General features: G+C 34.5%; 2 protein-coding genes across 5 annotated transcripts in view; one reads left to right on the forward strand and one right to left on the reverse strand.

Moving 5' to 3' along the window:
• LOC106069388 (kelch-like protein 9) overlaps positions 1–19,727 on the reverse strand; it is a 40,105-nt gene that overhangs the window by 11,919 nt on the left and 8,459 nt on the right. The window contains exons 1-3 of one of the 4 annotated variants that reach the window (XM_056035345.1): positions 5,744–5,933; positions 5,287–5,327; positions 414–561 (exon numbers count right to left, since the gene is read on the reverse strand). In XM_056035345.1, the coding sequence (XP_055891320.1) occupies positions 414–537 (124 nt within the window). In that variant the 5' untranslated portion in view covers positions 538–561; positions 5,287–5,327; positions 5,744–5,933. Of the gene's footprint in view, positions 1–413; positions 562–5,286; positions 5,328–5,743; positions 5,934–19,727 lie in introns of those variants that run through there. The other 3 variants (XM_056035343.1, XM_056035346.1, XM_056035347.1) reach the window with 3 other exon arrangements.
• On the forward strand, positions 6,024–12,500 carry LOC106069335 (uncharacterized protein C18orf19 homolog A-like). The gene is made up of 3 exons (XM_013228971.2): positions 6,024–6,957; positions 8,303–8,470; positions 9,442–12,500. Exons 1-3 carry the CDS (start codon positions 6,188–6,190, stop codon positions 9,605–9,607), a joined length of 1,104 nt encoding a protein of 367 aa, XP_013084425.2. The 5' UTR covers positions 6,024–6,187; the 3' UTR covers positions 9,608–12,500.

The raw sequence follows: 19,727 nt of genomic DNA on the forward strand, positions 1-19,727 counted from the left end.
AATACAAAATGTTTGTAATTATGTGATGTATTATTATTGTGGCAGAATTGTGAGCAAATACTTAAAGTGTGTCTTTGTACAATCAAAATAATCAATTAGTAAACACTCAATGTTATAGCAAAAATTTACTATTCAAGATAATGAGAGATTTAAAATATGCTGCATTGAATGTTTTTGGTGATTTTTGTACAAGTACAGCTCTTTGAAAAATGACTTTTCACACTGGGTATAATCACGTTTTAGAAGACCATGTAATATAGGACATGTTTGAAAATGGGTCAGTCAGTTATATGGACCAAAATGATCATGCATTAATGTAATCCAATTAAACAGATTTGACTGCAACATGAAAGCAAACAGCCATGATAATAGAGTAAAAAAATTTAATCCAGAATTTTGAAAGTGTTCTTTACCTAAAATTGGAAACTCTTGGGACTGCATCAAGCTATCACAAGTGTTGTCCAGAAAGCGCAAACGAGATGCTTGTGTACTGCGAGAGACATAAGCAGTGTGTTGTTTCCTTGGAGATGGGGGCATTTTTCATAAAGTCTTTATTCTTTGCTGAAAAGAAAGAACCAGGTTAAAATTTTCTGGGAGCAGCAAAATAATAATTAACAAGGTTACAAAGATAGTTTGTGTGGAAACACAAACTCAAAATCGGCCCCTGAAGTGGTCCACCCAGGCAGGTAAATAGGCAGGTTTCAATATTTTCAGAAAGAATATCATAATGAAATTCTATCAAAGGCAAATGACAGAGAAGAATGGAGAAAGAAGGTTGACAGATATCCTGTGTGGTGCCCCAAAGGTCCAGCAGACCAAGGGACAGGTGAAAGTGAATGTGAAGTTAGATAAGAACCTGGCCTAACTGATGTCTTAAAATGAATCTAATTGATCTGATTGTTTTGTAAAGGGTTAATCTCTTATTCAAAGCCTCAAGAAAAAAACATTTCCTTAAAAAAAAAATCCTTTAGTTTTGTGTTCCTCTGTACTGTGGACGCTATGCAGCTCACGCGATAATATGAAAAACTACTTATTAATTGTTGTTTTAAATTATGTCCAACTTATTTGTATAGTAAATAGATTTTTTCTCTTAAAAAAAAAAGTTAAAATTTTTTTGTAAATGTAGTATTTAGTATGACAGAACTTACATAACTTAGCAACACATTAGTAAAAAAAAATAATATTTTTTGACCAAAAATCTCAAACCATTTGCATAAATGTGTTAAAAAAAACGGTAAATTAACATCTCCCTTACTAAAAAGCCTCCAGTGTTTGTTACTATTAATAGTGAATAGTTATAAAAATGGTGTATTTTTTATGAAAAAACTGCTTGCATAATTGATTTAAAAATTTAGATTTTTTGCTTTCAGAAAAGAAAAAAAGTAGCTGTTGCATCAGAACTTTGAATGATCTAAAACATCATGATGTCCGATTTTCATTTTCTCTTCTAGTTTCTGAGATCTAAATGGGAAGGACGGACGGACAGACAGGCCACACAAAACTAATAGCCTTTTTCCCCTTTCGGGGGCCACTAAAAAACAACAACAGAATAATGCATCTAACACAAGGTTTAACTGTTTTTTTTATTTTCAAGAGACAAATGATCTTTTAGCTTTACATGGGAAAACATGGTTCAGGCACATGCAATGAAATTGGGGACATTTTTCCAGATTTCTGCTAATTGGAGGAACCGTCTTTCCACACAAAACCATATACAAGAGACAACATGGACTTCCCAGGAAGGTAAAACAGAAAATCAAATCGACCATTTTAAAATTTTTCGGAAGTGGAGCCTACTTGATGTCAAGAGAAGACAAGCAGATGAAGCCTTTCGAACAGATGTATCCTTTAGAAGAGAAGAGGAGTAGATGTAGCCTCTGATAAAAAATTTTATCAGCTAATCACAACAGCAAGGATGAATCTCAAATCCTTCAAGGATACTTTAGACAGACCACACTACAAAATCAACGTCTAGTATTTAAAGAGTGAAAAATAGACGGAAGTCTTCAACTGTGAGGTAAAAAATAAATTTTTAAAAATTATTTTTTATCATTCTTTTCCTGTCAATGTTTTTTGTTATAGTAGTTATAATAGGCTGAGGTGGACAATTGTGGTCAAACAGAATTTCCATTTGTTTCTAAACTTAATCCTGTGTACTCCCAGGGGAGCATAGGGCCGCAACCACACCTCTCCACTGAACTCGGTTCTGAGCAGCTTTCTTCATTTGCTCCCATGTCATTCCAGTACCCTCAGCTTCACTGATGACTGACCTCTTCCAGGTTTGCTTGGGTCTTTCCTTGTGGGTTCCAGTCAAGTGCCTGCCTTGCAACATTGGTAGCTGGTTTTTGCAGGGTGTGTCCTATCCAGCTCCATTTTCGTTTTGTGATGTTTTGGGCTATGGGCTTTTGTCTAGTTCTCTCCCACAAATTGACAGTAGTTATCTTTTCTGGCTACCTAATTCCTAATATCCGGCGTAGGCATCTGTTAACAAAGGTCTGGAGCTTTTCCATATTTGTTTTAGTGACTTTCCAAGTTTCTGAACCATATAGAAGGACAGACTTAACGTTTGTATTATAGATTTGTATCTTGCTCCTGTAGAGATAGTGCCTTAGAGCGCCAGATTGTTTGGAGAGTCGAAAAGGCAAACCTAGCTTTATTGATCTAAATTAGTATATCATCATCAGCTCCGCCATCTTTACTAACTCTACTTCCCAGATATGTGAAGTGGTCCATATCAAGGATATTCTCTCCCTGTAGTATGATTGGGTTCTCTTGTCTGTTGTTGATCCTCATAACTTCTGTTTTCTTTTGTTGATTAGAAGTCCAGTCTTTTTTGCTATTTCTGAGAGTGTGGTCAGTTTGGTGTGAGCATTTTGTTGTGTATGAGAGAGGAGGCAGATGTCATCGGCGAAATCCAGGTCCTCTAAATGTTGTGTTAGTGTCCATTGTATGCCAATTTTATTTGTTTCTAAAGGACCAATAAAATTATCTTGTCTTTTCTTGATGCATTTTTTTTTCTCTATTAAACAATACTGCGGAAAGTTAAAAAGTAAAAAGGCAACCAGATGAGCTTACAACTATTGTGAAGAGAAAATTCAAGACGCAGAGAAGACTATCAAAATCATTCTAACGAATAATACATACATGCCATTGTTTTTCAATTACTTGACAGATTTCATGGGCATTGAGTCATTAATGTCCAGATTAATGCCCAGTTTAATTTCAAATTCAAATGACAATGAGAGATGGGAGGATATTTTTACCTATAAAAAAAAAGGTACAATCCTTGCATTGGAATTTCTTTTGATAAACAGATATATGTCTCATGTGGATTGAGAAGGAGGAAAGCAGGGTCCACCAAGAAATTCTTGAACAGGGACCCAGGGATACCTTGCTATGCCACTGATATGGATGTTTTAATTCTTATTAAATATATTTACATCCAGATAATTTTTTATTTAGATTAGACTAGAGATCTAGATCTATTATCTCAAAAAAAAAACAGTGCACAGATTAGTCTTAGATACATAAATACATACAAGTTATTTTTAATATACAGTGAGAAATCAGTGCCAATGTGAATATAAGGACTCCAGACTATATTACTACAGTTATAAGTAGGCTTACTATCTAAAATCACTATGATCTGATCAGCGATTCTCAACCTTTTTAGTACAGCGACCCCAACCGTAATTTTTTTTTGGTTCATCGGCCAATGTAATTGTAAATTTGCTAATGTTATAAAATCGTTATCGTAATGTCTCTATCAGATCCTTGACGTTTGTATTTTTATTGATAGACGCTAAACACAGAAAAAAGCTTTTTGTAAATAAGGTAAAATAAATGTGTTTTATAAATAAATTTCTAACAAAAAAAATTATCTTTATAAGTTGCCTTTATAAATTTTTCTATATTGCGTATTCACCATATTCATGTGTATACTTGTGTGACAATGTGAAATGTATGGCGAAGCAAGGAGGATGATATTAAATAAGGTCAACTACATTGCTACAAATTTGTAAATACGCCAACTTTAGAGGGAAAATTGGATTGATGTGGAGTCTTTGTAAGAGCACAATGAATTAATCTTCAGCATCAAGTGTACTTCTTTATTTAGACTTTATAACTAACAGGCTGGAAAACCCTGCTCTGCAAAGATAAGCTTAATGTTAGAAATGGATGATGAATGCGAAACACAATCTCAAAGAGGGATATGGCTACAAACACGTGGTTCAGAATCGTGTCACTGACATTGAAAAGAAATCAGTGTGAAATCGCAAAACACGTTGAATGCATCAAACTCATTACAAAGAAGTAACTATTGATAAAACATGTCTACCTTCAAACAATGATTATTGCTAATTCAAAATGTCATCTGTATTCACTATCAAAATATCTGTCTTCCTAAATATGTCACCATAATTTTTTATTAAATTTCTGTATGATGGTCCTTTCATAGTTTCGAAAGTGGAAATCAATCCCAGTAATGTCCCTTTGTTATGTATGTAATACCAGCTATGGTACAAATATGCTTGTAAAAATGACAAAAACAAATTTCAGATGACTAATAGTAAAAAAAAACCTAATTTCCAATGTCTTAGGCGACCCCTGACAAATGGTCCATCGACCCCCAAAGGGATCGCAACCCAAACGTTGAGAACCCCTGACCTAGATGATCTAGCTAGACTGACTTAATTATACGATACTAGAACAGTAGATCTAGTACTAGAGTAACTAGACTTAGACTACTACTTAGTTAAAGACCTACTAAAGGCTACTCAAAGACTAAGTAGTAATGACTAAGTGGACTAAGTCTAGAGACTATTTTCAGATTAACTAGAGTCTAGATTCTAGAACTAGTCTAGAGAGTTCTATTTCTATCAAAGATCTAGCTGCTAGCTTACTTACTTAACTTACTAGAATCTAGAGCAGCTATAAATAGAAAAATATAGTAATTTAGTTTAGTCTATTAGATAATATAGATAAGTAGATTTAATTTCTAAATATAGATCTAGACTCTAGACTATTTAATATTTATTAATAAGTAGTAAAAGAATATAAGTTAAAAGAATTTTAAAAATGGATTTAGTAGATAAAAAGTAGATTTACATTTTTTAAGCTAATAATAATATAATAAAAAGAAAGCAAGCGAATCAACAAATTTAATAACAACATGACTGTTACATGTGAATGTATCAGACAATGAATGAATAATAAATAAACTGAACAATAACTTGAATAAGTAAATAAAACACGTTTATGACATTTATTATGTTGCACACTCACTGACAGTCACAATGGTAACACACTCAGCCTCAGCACTGTGACTGGTTATAAATAAAATTATAAATTTAATAAATCAACAGAATAAAAATTAAATGTACTCTACTACTAGATCTAGTACTACTACTACTACTACTAGACCTCTAGTAACTAGACACTTTGTAGACAGTACTACTACTACTACTACTACTACTACTAGTTCAGTACTACTGACTAGAGTCTAGATCTAGTTACTCTACTCTCTAGTAGTACTACTACTAGACTAGACAGTAAAGTTAAAAGTACTGAGTACTACTACTAGTACTACTACTCTACTAGATCTACTACTATCTACTACTTAGACTACTACTACTACTTTGACTTTACTAGTCAGACACTAGTCTACATCTAGAGTAGATCTGATGATAATCTGATCTACACTACTGTGGGTATACCCTACTGTGACTACAGCGTAACTTACAAAAACAGTTGTAGGTTAATCCACACCATACTAGGCTCTAGATAGATTAAATAAACAGAATCTAGATCTAGATAGATTAGAATTGATTAGATCTTATCAAGAGCTTTATACTAGGACTAGAGTTACTAGAACGAGAGTCTAGTCTAGACTAGGCTACACTAATGACTAATTATGCATCTCTATCTATATTAGATCACATACCTATATAGATCTATTTGTCTATAATTCTATAGATTTGTTTTCTTATCAAAAAAGTTTATGAAAGTTATTTAGTGCCCCGGAAATGAACCAATGGCATTAGACTTTATTTATCATCACTTCTCAACATGAACATGCATATCATAACCATAGACAGACATAGATTGGTGACTCCTGAAATGATGTAATGTTGCTGTATTTTAGTACTCATTATTCTAATCAGTTTCCTTACTAAAGATTTCGACTATGGCATCCAGTTTACTTCTTTTTTCGCGCTCTGCACAGGTGCTACATGCAAACAAATTCGATCGTTGTGTATCTGCGACTTTAGTGACTTTTACTTTCGGATTGCGATCACTGCCATCGAATCCATTCCCTTTCATCATAATGACTTCGCCTAAAAGAGTTTTGTCACTTCTGAGCTCGTCAACATCCAGATTTAGGTGTAAATCAAAATCTGACAATTGTAAACTCTCTGTTAATAAGACAAAGATTCTTTCACATGTATCCGGATCACAATCATTTAACTTAAATTCAACAGTTTTTCTACATTCAATTAGGCGGACTTCAAGTATATTCATCAATATTACCGGTACTAGATCTAAGAACTCTAGCTCGAGTAGCATTAGATCTTATGATAAAGATGAACAGTATAAATTAATATCTAGACCTATCCATACTATTAACACCAATCTATTTGATTTATTGGCAATTAATCCTGTGCAATTTACAAACCTACGTTATATACGTTATAAAACTCAAATTCGAAGTCAACACCAGGATCAGACAAAAAAAGATACCAACAATGCAAGTGTCGCTGCTAACATACAGAAAATTGATAAAAAAGATCAAACCAATACTAAAGAAAGTGAAGTGGCAGAAACTGTTGTTACAGAGAAACCATCACTCTATCAAAGGTTCAAGCAAACTTACAAACAACATGGCAAGATTTTAATAGCTGTTCATCTCTGCACCTCAGCTTTTTGGTTTTCTTCCCTTTATCTATCTGTGAGAAGGTAATAACTATCTTGAAATAGAGTACTTTATATGACAATTATAATTAATAATGTACATTCTTAGTTTCTTAGCTTTTTTATTATTTTTAAAATCATTTCTAAAATTACAGGATTAAAATAAAAAGATGAAATATAAATTAAAAGTACTTCTATAATTTTTATTTGAAGCAAAATTTAGAATTTATGTATTTTAGAAAATTAAATTATGTCCATCTGGATAGTTAATTGGTATAAAATCTTCATGACAAATACATCTACCTAAAAAAGCCTTAATGTGCAGAAAAATGCTTAGAAACATTTATAATTGTACAGTAAATTCTTTACATCTCTAAATAAAAAACATGATTATGTGAGATTTTGTTTTTAGCTTCAGCATACATCACTTCCTTATACTGAAAGCATATATATCTAGATCTAATCAAATTCAATCATATTATTAAATTGCTTCATTCTTACAGTGAGTGAGAGGCTTAAAGATAGCCTAGTCCATAGCTATCATAGTCACTGGTACAGTTATATATATAGATCTAAGTCTAAAAGCATTAGGATAACCAACTCGAGAAAAAAATAGAATTTTTATCCACACCCCTCACGTCCCAAAAAGTAAATAAACAGTGTGTCCAACTGATTCTAACCATAAACTGGTCAGTGTAGGCCTAGCCTAGAATTTTAGTAGGCTACATGTAGTTGGTTATGATAAGACCACCATGCCATACTGTTTGTTGTATGTTAAGTGGTCAGTCGAGAAAATACACACTGACATGTTAGTCAAGCGTGTAGAGATCTACTCTTTACATATATATATTTTTCTTTCTTTACAAGATATACCTGCATGGAACTAGATCTATTTCTTTTACAATATTGTAAGCTTAACGTTATGGTTTTCCGCTATACATGAAGTCAATAGAATTTTTTAAAAATGTAGGTAGTCACTTTTCTGAAGATTTGAATTGAAGGGGGCAAAAAGAAACATATAAAATACATCCTTTTTTTATTGTGCAACAATGTTAGTAACACACATCTTTCATCTATATCATCAGAAAAATATCAATTACTAAGTTATTGTTGAAAATGAAAAGAATAATATATTCCTCATCTGTAATTGAAATTTACACATGTTCACAATTTTTAAAACCATTAGTTTCCCTTTATTAGAAGGTGGATATATAGCTTCAATACTAGCATAATTGTTTCTTCTAGAGGCCTTTATTATTATTTGAATATTATATAGTGGTGGTAATTTTTTACTTAATTTTGTGTTTCAACAAAATTGAAAAAATTCTTATAATGTTCGATCAATTCAATTCTCAACCAAAGTTCTGGAATGAAATAATTTTTTTTTCAGTGGCTTGGATATTGTTCCATACTTAGAAAAATGGAACATAAGTGAAAAAGTGATTAGTCCCTTTCGATCTGGTGGATTGGGAAGTTTAGCTGTTACTTTTCTTTTGTACAAAATGATTGCACCTGTGCGATATGCTTCTACACTTGGAGGTACCAACCTGGCTATTAAGTAAGTATGTTGTTGTTTTTTTTTTACTTTTGTTTGTTTTTAACAGTCTTTCTTTAATTAAAAACTTATTAAAATTTGTAGTGCATACCCACAGGCCAAGATGAAAAGACTATATATATGGTTTTTCTTTGTTCATTGAGTATGAAATCAAGGGCCGCTCAAAACTAACATATAGAGATGTCTGCAAGCAAGACATGAAAGCCACAGGCATCAACGTAAGTATGTGGGAAGAAATAGCCAAAGACCGGAGTGCATGGAGACAGACTGTGCATGCTGGGACAATCCTTGCTGAGAGCAAAAGAAATGAAGCAGCCTTAATCAAGAAAGCTGCCCTGTCTGCTAGTCCTGAATCAGATGCCGCTCTAGAATTGGCTTGATTAGCCACACCAGGTTCTGCCCCGTCTCAAGACTAAACCAAAACCAGTGACTCATCTGGGTGCATCCATTGCCTTTTGAGACAAAAAGGAGCCATATAAGAGTATGAAATGGAGCTTGTAACCTGGACCTTATTGTTTTTAAGTGTAAAGTTGTGAAAGTTTGATGCTGAAGCTGAAAGAAGAATTCAAGCCTTTGACAGTAAATGCTACAAAAAACTGAAAAAGCTGTTTGTGTCTGCTGCTGGTCTGAAAAAGTGGAGAAATTTGGTTTTGTGATCTTTCATAGCACACCTGCAATGAAAGTCAAGGGTCACTTGATGAGGTGTAAAGCAGCAACCTAAAAATTCTTTTGCAACATGTAGAACACTTTTTAAAAAATTAAGTGATTTTTGACAATATGTATAAAAAACAACAACACTGATACCAATACATAAAAAATTGTGATACATGTTATATTCGCTGTTTGTGGTTTATATTTCATTTAAAAATGATAATTTTGTTTTGTTTTACAGGTTGCTGTGTGTTTAGAAAATGTACACTATATTTTATTATATTTTTTCATTTCAATTTTTAATATGTAAATATTATCTACAGATATTTAAGAAGAGAAGGCAAAATGAAAGAAATTCCTCAAGAGGATAGACTGAGGTCACTATATAAGGAAGGAAAAGAAAACTTAAAAACTAAGTCTAAGGCCCGTATTAAGAAACTTCGCAGAAAGTCAAAGCTGACTAAAGGATCAAAGAATGATTCTAATTGATCATACTGATGTTATCAAAAGTGCTTTTAATATTATAAATGCATGCTACTTTTAAATAAAGTTACAACATGTATTTTGTGCCAAATTAAGCTAATTATTTAGTTTCATTGTTAATGAAAATCTGATCTAATCAATTAAGTAAAATGTAAGTACTCACATATAGTCAGTCAATGAAATTATTGCTTAATTTAATTGCTCTTTTTAAAAATATATTTATTTATATTATAGCTACTATTAGATGTCAAATGTCTACTTTGACAAAAATTCAAAATGTAAAAGAACTTACAACAAAAGTTATGCACTTTATGTCCTTTGTTTAAATATAGAAATATAGTTTGTTTGTTTTTTCAATTTCAAAGTGGACACAGATTGAAAATACACAATGTATTTATTTAGGATTTAAAAAAAAAAGTATTAACTTGAAATTAATACGATCATCACATATGGTTAAAGAGAAGTTGGCATTTCAAGCAAGCTTGGTGTGTTATATATATATTTTTTTATTGTTTTGCTGGCGGTGACCAATATTAGTTAAACATGTGCTTCATATCAAGTTAGAAAGATGTTATCTCATGCTTTTGCTTTGCATAGTGTGGGGACAAAAGGAGGGAAAAATGTTTCTAGTTGACGATTGAGTCTAAAATTTGCTTTGTGATATTCATTAGAATTTAAAAAAATCACTCTTTATAAATAATTTGATCAAAATTAATAAGATATTTGTTATGTGTACTACCTACTGTTTGTTTTTTAAGGTTTTATTTTATTTAATTTTATAAATTGAATGATGTATTATTTAATTTATTAAATTTCAATTTAGAACTTGTATTTTTTAATCACACATAAATTTTTTGTCATACATGAATAACATACATTTGTTTTAAAAGTCAGGTTGGGATAGAAATATTTTAGTGACAAATCTTGTTTTATTTTAAAACTTCTGGTAAAGCATTTGTGTTTTTAATATATCATTAATTGTGACATGAGTTGGTCAATTCATTAAATTATATTAATGCTGCTGTATTTTTTTTTCTTTATTTGGCAGTTAACCATATTATCCTGGATATCTAAAACAATTTTACATTAACTTCTCAATTATATTTATTGTTGGAAAGAGCCTACAGCTCAATAACAGAAAGAATTCTAGAAGAAGAATGTTTACATTGTGACATGTTTATCAAGTGCAACCTAGTGGATATGCATTTTGACATTACATGACATGTTATGTATTATCTAGTGTTGATTTTTTTTCAATTTCACTACTGTTGTAAGACCAAAAAATATAATAATGTTATTTTTGTTCAGAAGATTGAATAGCCTATTAAATCTTCAGGTTAATATAGTTGGGCATTAGTTTAGTTCAGTCTTTTAAGTTGTCAATCAAGTATCAGTAATTTTTTTCAAAAACATTTTTAACTGGCTATATGACTTTTGTTCATGTTGAAATATCATCATGCACATAGGCTGTCATATGCACAGTGACTTTTAGTGTAGGTTGTGAACTATATTTGTACTACTTATGATTATTAACTTCTAAAGATGAAATGTTGCTGGGTTCAACATACTTTTATCTACACTCAAAAGAATTGTCCATCCAAAGATTTTAAGACATATATATATCTCCATATATAGTAGGTTCAGAAGAATTCTGTCACTTCTAAGCCCAGTGATTTTCAAACAATTTATGTGGTCAGGATGAAGACCATTCACAGTTGTTATTTTCTCAAAGTACAAAGGTAGCAGCATTCATTGTGAATTTGTTCCCTGACATCCACCACAAAAACAAAAATATCAGTTTCTTGTGATTTTTTGAAGCTAAGCTTTTAATGATAGGTTTAATAGGTTTAATTTTGTATCAAGTACCTGTACTGCATGTGCTTGGTAGTGTTCTGTGGTTAAGAAGCTGCCATTAAGTAATGAAATACATTCGAGAAACTATAATGTCTCTCTAAAAAAAATAGTTTGTGTTAAATACATATTTTTTAGTTGTTGCGATACGGAATAAAGTGTGAACATTTTAAATGTTCATTCTAGTATAGGGTTAAAGGGAGAATTTTAAAAAAATAGGATAAAGTATGCACTTGAGATAATTGACAAATCATTCCAGAGTACTTTCATTTTAGCTTGGCACCTTGGCTCAAAATGTTAGACTGGTATTTGGAATGTTAATATTTCTTTCTGGTATGGTTCCTGTAATAGTTTATTGCTTTTTTTTTTTTTTTTTAAATTAGTATTTTATTCTCTTACATATTTAAATGTTTGAACTTGTTGACCTTCTGACAACTGACTTTAAATGGTAAATGGATGAACTTTAACTCCTATAGAATTAATTGGTATTACACTATAGATGCGAGCTGACACATCTGTAAAAGGTTACACTACCACTGTGTGATAGATGTTGCAGCATTTACAAATATATGCTGTTAAGGTGTTACCTTTATAAAATGCCAATATTTTACTTGGAACATATATTTGAAGTACCGGGTAGCGAGTAAAAATTGCAAAAAAAGAAAATAATGTATTGTTTACAAAGCTAAAGAATGTAACAGCATCCATTACGCACCATTCATTTATTACAAATGTTAATTAGTTATCTAGTTGTGTTGTCAGAACTTGTTGTGCTTTGTGATTTTATAAAAAAATATTTCACCATGTGATAGAAACTGATTAGTCTGATTGGTTATTATTACAGTATCTTGTTAGTTTTAAAATGTCAATACTTTCTACTGCTGTATTTCCTTTTTGCTTGTATGTTTGCTAAAATCTGTCATGTGTGTTTGTAATAGAGATTTCACTTGTATATTGGGAGAAGTTAATACATTTTTTTTCCTTAATACCAAATATATGAAATGTAAGTTTTCCAAAGATTATTTATATTAAAAAAAAGCTACTTTAATTCAATATTTGTTCTGATTGAATTGGATTTTATACCAGTAGAGAGTGCATTTTAGGAAATCTACTTCTTTTTTTTTTTTTACACTTTCTCAATATTTTGAACTACATTCTTTATGAAATCTTAATATTGAACATTTTATTGTAAAATCCGGATGTCTTTCCTGAAACATCAGTGTGATGATTCAATAGAAGAAATAACCCAGTACTTTATATTATTGATTGTGATTAATAATAAGGCTTGTCTTCGAGTCCGAAGATTAGTGAGGAATGCAGTATTTCCTGTGGCTTCGCAGCCCCAGCTGTGACCTACATATTTTGCCACACCCATTGTCCGCAGGTGTTCGCCGTCTGCATTTGTTCTCGGTATCGGAGTTTCTTTTGGTCTCAAATGTGTATCCCGCGGCCTTCGTGAGTGACCTCCAGCTGTCTCATTCTGAGGCCGCATGCAACCAGGTGCTCTCTTCTATGTCAGCTAAGGTAAGTTGACGCCTTAGCTGGTCTTTGAAGCGTTTCAGTGGGGCGCCTCTGTTACGTCGACCACCTTTTAGCTCACCAAAAAAAGACTGCCTTTGGCATACGTTCGTCTCCCATACGGGATACGTGCCCTGCCCAGCGTAACTGTCGGACCATAAGAAGTACCTCTATACTGTCCATACCGGCGTTGGCAAGGACATCGCTGTTTGTAGTGCGGTCTTGCCACCGTATGTCCATGATAGAGCGCAAGCATCTTTGGTGAAAGCTCTCAAGAAGTCTTAGTTGTTTTCTGTATACTGTCCATCTCAGAGCTGTATAGAAGGGCTGAGAGAACCATCGCCTGCTAGACATTGATTTTTGTAGGCAGGCGGAGCGATTTGTTTAGCCCAGTGATGCCCAAAATACGGCCCGCGGGCCAGATCCGGCCCGCGACATGGTTTCATCCGGCCCGCCAAAACGTCGGTGTATAAAATTAAGTGGTTGAAAAATGTATTTTTACTTCTTTAATGCTCTAATTTTTATCTAATGGGTTTGTACCATGACCTTTAACATCTGTGCGTTTATGAGATGGGACTCCTAATGTAGAATCTACAAGGAAAAGTGAGAGGTCCTACGGTCTTTTACTTGTTTGCGAAACATTATACAAAGCTATCAAGTAATTGTTCCTTAAAAGTGTGGCTGAAAAGCATTTAAACTGCATTCATGATTTGAGCAGCGACTAAACTAGTGTTAAACTACGGGAACAAGCTACGCATGTTTCTACTTTCTATTAGTTTCAGGTGAATTACATTTCATTTCTGTATCTTGCTGTATCTTTTTGTTGATGTGGCCCGCGACACGAATGTTGGAAATTAAAATGGCCCGCAGGATGAGTAATGTTGGGCATCACTGGTTTAGCCAAACTCTCGCCTGAAGGCGTCCAAAAGCGCTACTGGCCTGGCCAGATGGTTATCAACTTCTCTTGAAAGTGAGGCGTCATTTGACACTATACTACCTAGATATGTGAAGTGGTCTACCACGTTAAGGGGCTGTCAGTTTACGATGATCTTTGGGGCTGAGTAAGTTTTATTGGGTGACTTCTGGAACATGACTTGTTTTCCCGAGGTTCATAGATAGGCCTAAACCGAAAGAGGCGGCTGCGTATGCAAATTCGTTTACCGCGTTCTGGAGATCATGTTCATTGTGAGCTAGCAGGGCGCAATCATCGGCATAGAGAAGCTCCGTTATGACCATATCCTTTGTTTTTGTATGGGATAGTAGACGTCGAAGATTGAATACATTGCCGTCTGAACGAAACCGGATGAAGATGCCTTCGCTGCCTCATTTGACCCAGCATTACGCCAAAGAAGATAGCGAATAGAGTAAGAGCAAGTACACAGCCCTGCTTCACGCCATTTTCTATTGGGAAGTGATCAGACAGGTCACCATTGTGTCTGATCTGGCCTTTTTGTCCCACGTGAAACTGCTTGAGAATGAATAGGAACGTAGGTGGGCATCCCAGCCTGGCCAAAACCTCCACAAACCATCGCGAGTGACCGTGTCGAAAGCCTTGGTGAGGTCCACAAAGGCAGCGTATAGGTTTAGGTTCTGCGCTTTGCACTTTTCTTGTAATTGTCGCAGAACAAATATCATGTGAGATGTAGGCCTACCTCTACCGGCTCTGAAACCACATTGGCTTTCAGATAAGACCTCGTCCACTAAAGAGTGGGTTAGTCGGTCGAGCAACACTCGAGCAAAGATCTTTCCTGCTTCTGACAGAAGTGTAATGCCTCGATGGTTGGAGCAGTTAGACTTGTCTCCCTTTTTGTATAGGGATACGATTACGGAATCTCGAAGTTCTGGTGGGACCACGCACTTCTCCCAGCATAGGGCGAACAAGTCTGTTAGCCTCTCGGTTAGGGCGACACCACCCATTTTAAATATTTCAGCGGGAAGTCCATCAGAGCCAGATGCCTTGTATTTTTTTTAGTTTAGATATTGATGTCTCAATTTCCTCAAATGTCGGTGGGTCGTCGAGCTCCTCTCTCATAATTTACCGAGGGACATTTGCCAGCGATTCCTCCGATACGTGCCTTTTATCACCCAACAGGATACTGTAGTGTTCTGTCCATCGATTTAGTATGTCCGCCTTGTAAGTTAATAAGGTAGAACCATCGGATGATCTTAGCGGCGCTGTAGTCTGGTAAGTTGGGCCATAGGCACATCAAAGGGACTTATAGAAAGCATGTGTCACCAGAATCAGCATGTCTCTGCATGTTTACGGACAGCTCAAGCCACTAATTATTTTTTAGTTCCCTGACCTTTGACTGCAGTGTGGCAAGAAGCTTTATAGAGAGTTCTGGCTGCGTTGTCATTAGGGTTCGCAAGAACAGAGCGATGGTAGTTGTGCTTATTCTTTAACAGTTCTTGAATTGCGGTATTGTTCTCATCAAACCAGCCTCTGTTGGGTTTACTGCAGTATCCCACGACTTTGGCCGTCACGTCCTGAAGTATCGTTTTTAGCTGGCTCCAGTTACTCATTGGATCATCGTCCTGGGGCTTTCGGAAATCAGCCTCGAGTAGTACACTGAAGCGCTCTCGTACGTCAGCCAGCCTTTCATCATTAAGCTTCTTTGCCCTAGGCAGGCCACCTTTTTTTACAATCTTGATTGTGATTACAGTTTGTACAAATATCGTATAAAGTATATATCACAGAGTATATTGTAGAGTAAACTATGTCACGGAGTGTCTTTTAAACTAAACTATGTCTCTGAGTATCTCATAGACTAAACTCTGTCATGGACTACCTTTTAGAGTACCGCACCGTAAACTATGTCATGGAGTATCTTGAGTAAACTATGTCACTGAGTATCTTATAGAGTAAACTATGTGAGGGAGTATCTTGTAGAGTAAACTATATCACGGAGTATCTTCTAGAGTTAACTATGTCATGGAGTATCTTTTAGAGTAAACCATGTCAAGGAGTATCTTGTAGACTAAACTGTCATGGAGTATCTTGTAAACTATGTCACTATATTCCTCAATGGCTGGAGATAACAAGAGCTCTGACTATCTGTCACTCAGCCACAATTCAGCACACGGGTTTTCAAAGTGACTTCTGTCTTTGGGGGAATTTAAGCCTTGTTCTTAAGACAAGAAACTAGGAAATAATTTTACTAGTGTCTCCACTGCAGGCACCAAAGATAACGAGTTTCCATAGCAGGCAGTTCTGCTGTATCGATACATTCGCAGAGTACTTTTAAAAACTTTACGTGAACGGTTTAGAAAGCGTCATTTAGTACATGGGCAGCACAAGGATCGATCGTATGGTCACCTAAAGTCTTATTATTTACAAACGATGATCCTTCGCCTACTTATAAATATTCATATTGTTTCAATCTCCCAGTTTTAGCCCCACTAAAAGAGTATGGAAAATTTCAAGATGTCAGGCAATGTTTACTATCAGCATGTAAGACATTACGTTTTATGAATACAGTACGAGATATAACAGGATCTATATAATCTATATGTCGTTCCCCAATTTTTATTCTATAAGGCCTATAGTTTAATACATGCGCTTTAAAAAAAAATCTGAAAGTTAAATATATGATGTAGAAAAAGAAACCATTGTGGTAGCCTGGTAGGAAATATGGTAGTTAATTAGGTCTAAAGTGTTTTTCCGAAGTAAAACAAGGACTACAACCACAATTCATAATAAAGGTTTAGCTTATAAGCTTGCTATAACCATCCGAACAATTTTTGTGCCACACCAAAGGTCAGAGCCTTCGCTAGCATCGCACATTGCCTACTTTGGCGTTGAACTAAGAAGATTATAGAAGTGTCCTGCTGTTTAGCCAGACTAACACTGCCGTGCCGTCTGCAGCACTACTCGTTCCTTTAGTAACAGTTTAGTGCGCCTTACGTTGTAAGCAATTAAGTGAAAGAACTCATGAAGTTATATATATATATATATATATATATATATATATATATGTATATATAAATTGTGACCATCAATGGGTTAAACGTTTAAGGCATCTTGTGTCAGAAGAGTACTGCAACCCTTATTTTCTTATTTTGGAGCAATTATAGGCCTACAAGTAAAAAAAAAAGTAAAGTTCCCTTTTCAGGCCTTGCGATCTATGGGGCATCTATCTGTGACCCACGGCTAACGAGGGTGTCATGTGGCCAGCACAACGAACAACCGCCTTTACTTTTCCCCAACTAATGTCAGGTAGGCTTAGTAAGGCTACCTATTAGGATTCGAACCCGGAATCCCCAGTTCGGAAGCCAAGCGCTGCTCAGCCACCACGTCTCCAATTCTACAAGTACCACCATTCTAGTTTTGGTGAGGTGGGGACAGCATTTACGTTGACAAATCTAACTTTACTTATTAGTTACATAGTTTTAAAAAATCCAAAATAAAAAAAAAAGGTTGCCTTTAAAGTTGTAATAGCAATTTAGAGGTCCATCGGAGTAATGGGAGAACTACTGTCCTCTACATTTAACCATGACACCTTCTTGATGAGGGCAATGTATATCATATATAGGCTTTTTCTACATATAGCTCTAATAATAAATCTCTGGATCGTGCACAACAATATGTCTAGCAGACATGTTTTAAAATGTAAACAATAGCAGAGTGAATTGTTTTGTAAATGAAATGTACATTAAAACTGTAAGATTTGATGAAGAGAGTTGTGAACAACATGAAATATTTCATTAAGATCTAGTAGACTATTTATAGCTACCAAACAATAACACGTGGAGAGACATCTTTCAACAAGACATAAATGATTTTGGCCCTAAACCAAAAAATACAAAACATGTTTTTCTAATTCCCATTTAAGGATCAATATGTGTTTTTCTTTTTTACGAGTTTGGGGGGTGGGGGTAAATAGGCCTATGTATTTTATGTGTTACTTACAAAGTGCGAAATCCGGTATTCCATAGAATGCCTAAAAACGCCAAGGCAAAATACGAAATTAATTCTTGATTTCCTACTTTTCTAGGCATTGTATAGAATATGCCTAGTAATTCTATAGAATGGCTATAACTGCTTTAGGCAATGTGTGAAATATTGATTAAAATTAGTTTAATATTAGCATTAATTTCTCGAAATATTATTTCTATTTGGCAGTCATCTGAATAATTTAGTCTTGCTCTTTAAAGTGTAAAGTTTATTTAATTACGACTGTCTTGGTGTAGGCCTACCGGTATAGGCCTATGCTTAATTTCTACAACTGTAATACGTAAAAAGCTCGAATATGTAACCATCATGTAACCATATACAACTACTAGGAAAGAATCACTTGACTAGATGTCGTCTTAAAAGCTGATAAAACGTTTTGTTGAGTGATCGTTGAAAACACACGTGAATTTATCATATTAAACAATTAAGGCTTCAGTGCAATTCATTTTTGTCTGAAATAATGACACATTTCGCCATTGAAAAAAAAAAATGCTTATGCCCGATGATTATAAACTCGTCTTGACATTGTGCTTAATAATGAACCCAGAGGCTGCTATCTTACAACAAAAGAAATGTTTAAAATAATTAGAATAAGGTATTTTCTCATTTAAATTCTTGCTATCGGGTTGATCTAATTGAAGTTAAGTCTCACCCAGATTTAAACAAAATAGAATAATATTACACAATGAATTCAATTGTGTGCAACAAAATGCCTAAGGTTCACCAGCTCCTGATTTTTCTACAGGGTTGACTCCTGAAGCCTTTCTTGGATTCAGTTACAACGTAGTACAAGAGTTTTTGTTGTTGAAACTACTGGGGAAGGAGGAGGATATGAAAGGGGCGCAATCAACTTTCTGAAACTGACAAACTATGTCAGGAATGGCGTTCAGTACTAGAATACACAAATCTGTGTTTGGAGTAAATTTATGGAAAAATAAAAGTCATCTACGTTAATCATTGTGACATACCAGTAGTTTATCCTACGAGATACTCTGTGGCATAGTTTACTCTACAAGATACTCTGTGACGTAGTTTACTCTACAAGATAATCTGTGGCATAGTTTATTCTACAAGATACTCTGTGACATCGTTTACTCTACAAGATACTCCGTGACATAGTTTACTCTAGAAGATACTCAATGACATAGTTTACAAGATACTCCGTGACATAGTTTACTCTACAAGATACTCTGTGACATAGTTTACTCTACAAGATACTCTGTTACATAGTTTATTCTACAAGATACTCTGTGACATCGTTTACTCTACAAGATACTCCCTGACAGTTTACTCTACAAGATACTCCGTGACATAGTTTACTCTAGAAGATACTCAGTGACATAGTTTACTCTAGAAGATACTCCGTGACATAGTTTACTCTACAAGATACTCCGTGACATAGTTTACTCTACAAGATACTCTGTGACATAGTTTATTCTACAAGATACTCCATGACATAGTTTACTCTAGAAGATACTCCGTGACATAGTTTACAAGATACTCCCTGACATAGTTTACTCTACAAGATACTCTGTGATATAGTTTATTCTACTTCAAAAGTGTATTTCCAGTGACTGCGCAGCCCCAGCTGTGATCTACATATTTTACCACATCCAGGGCAAGCATAACCATTGTCCGCAGGTGGTCGATTTAGATTTTCTTTTCGCCGTCTGCGTTTGTCCTCGGCATCAGATTTTCTTTTGGTCTCAAATGTGTTTTCCGCGGCCTTCGTGAGTTACCTCCAGCTGTCTCGTTCGGAGGCCGCATAGAACCAGGTGCTCTCTTCTATGTCAGCCAAGGAAA

This window comes from Biomphalaria glabrata, chromosome 7, assembly GCF_947242115.1.
Source record: "Biomphalaria glabrata chromosome 7, xgBioGlab47.1, whole genome shotgun sequence".
Lineage (NCBI taxonomy): Eukaryota > Metazoa > Mollusca > Gastropoda > Planorbidae > Biomphalaria > Biomphalaria glabrata.

Excerpts from the sequence above, each read along its gene's own strand:
- LOC106069335 (XM_013228971.2), top strand. The coding sequence starts at position 6,188 with ATGGCATCCAGTTTACTTCTTTTTTCGCGCTCTGCACAGGTGCTACAT. Across the intron at positions 6,958-8,302 it reads CTTTATCTATCTGTGAGAAG|TGGCTTGGATATTGTTCCAT; the intron begins GTAATAACTATC and ends TTTTTTTTTCAG. Across the intron at positions 8,471-9,441 it reads GGTACCAACCTGGCTATTAA|ATATTTAAGAAGAGAAGGCA; the intron begins GTAAGTATGTTG and ends TATTATCTACAG.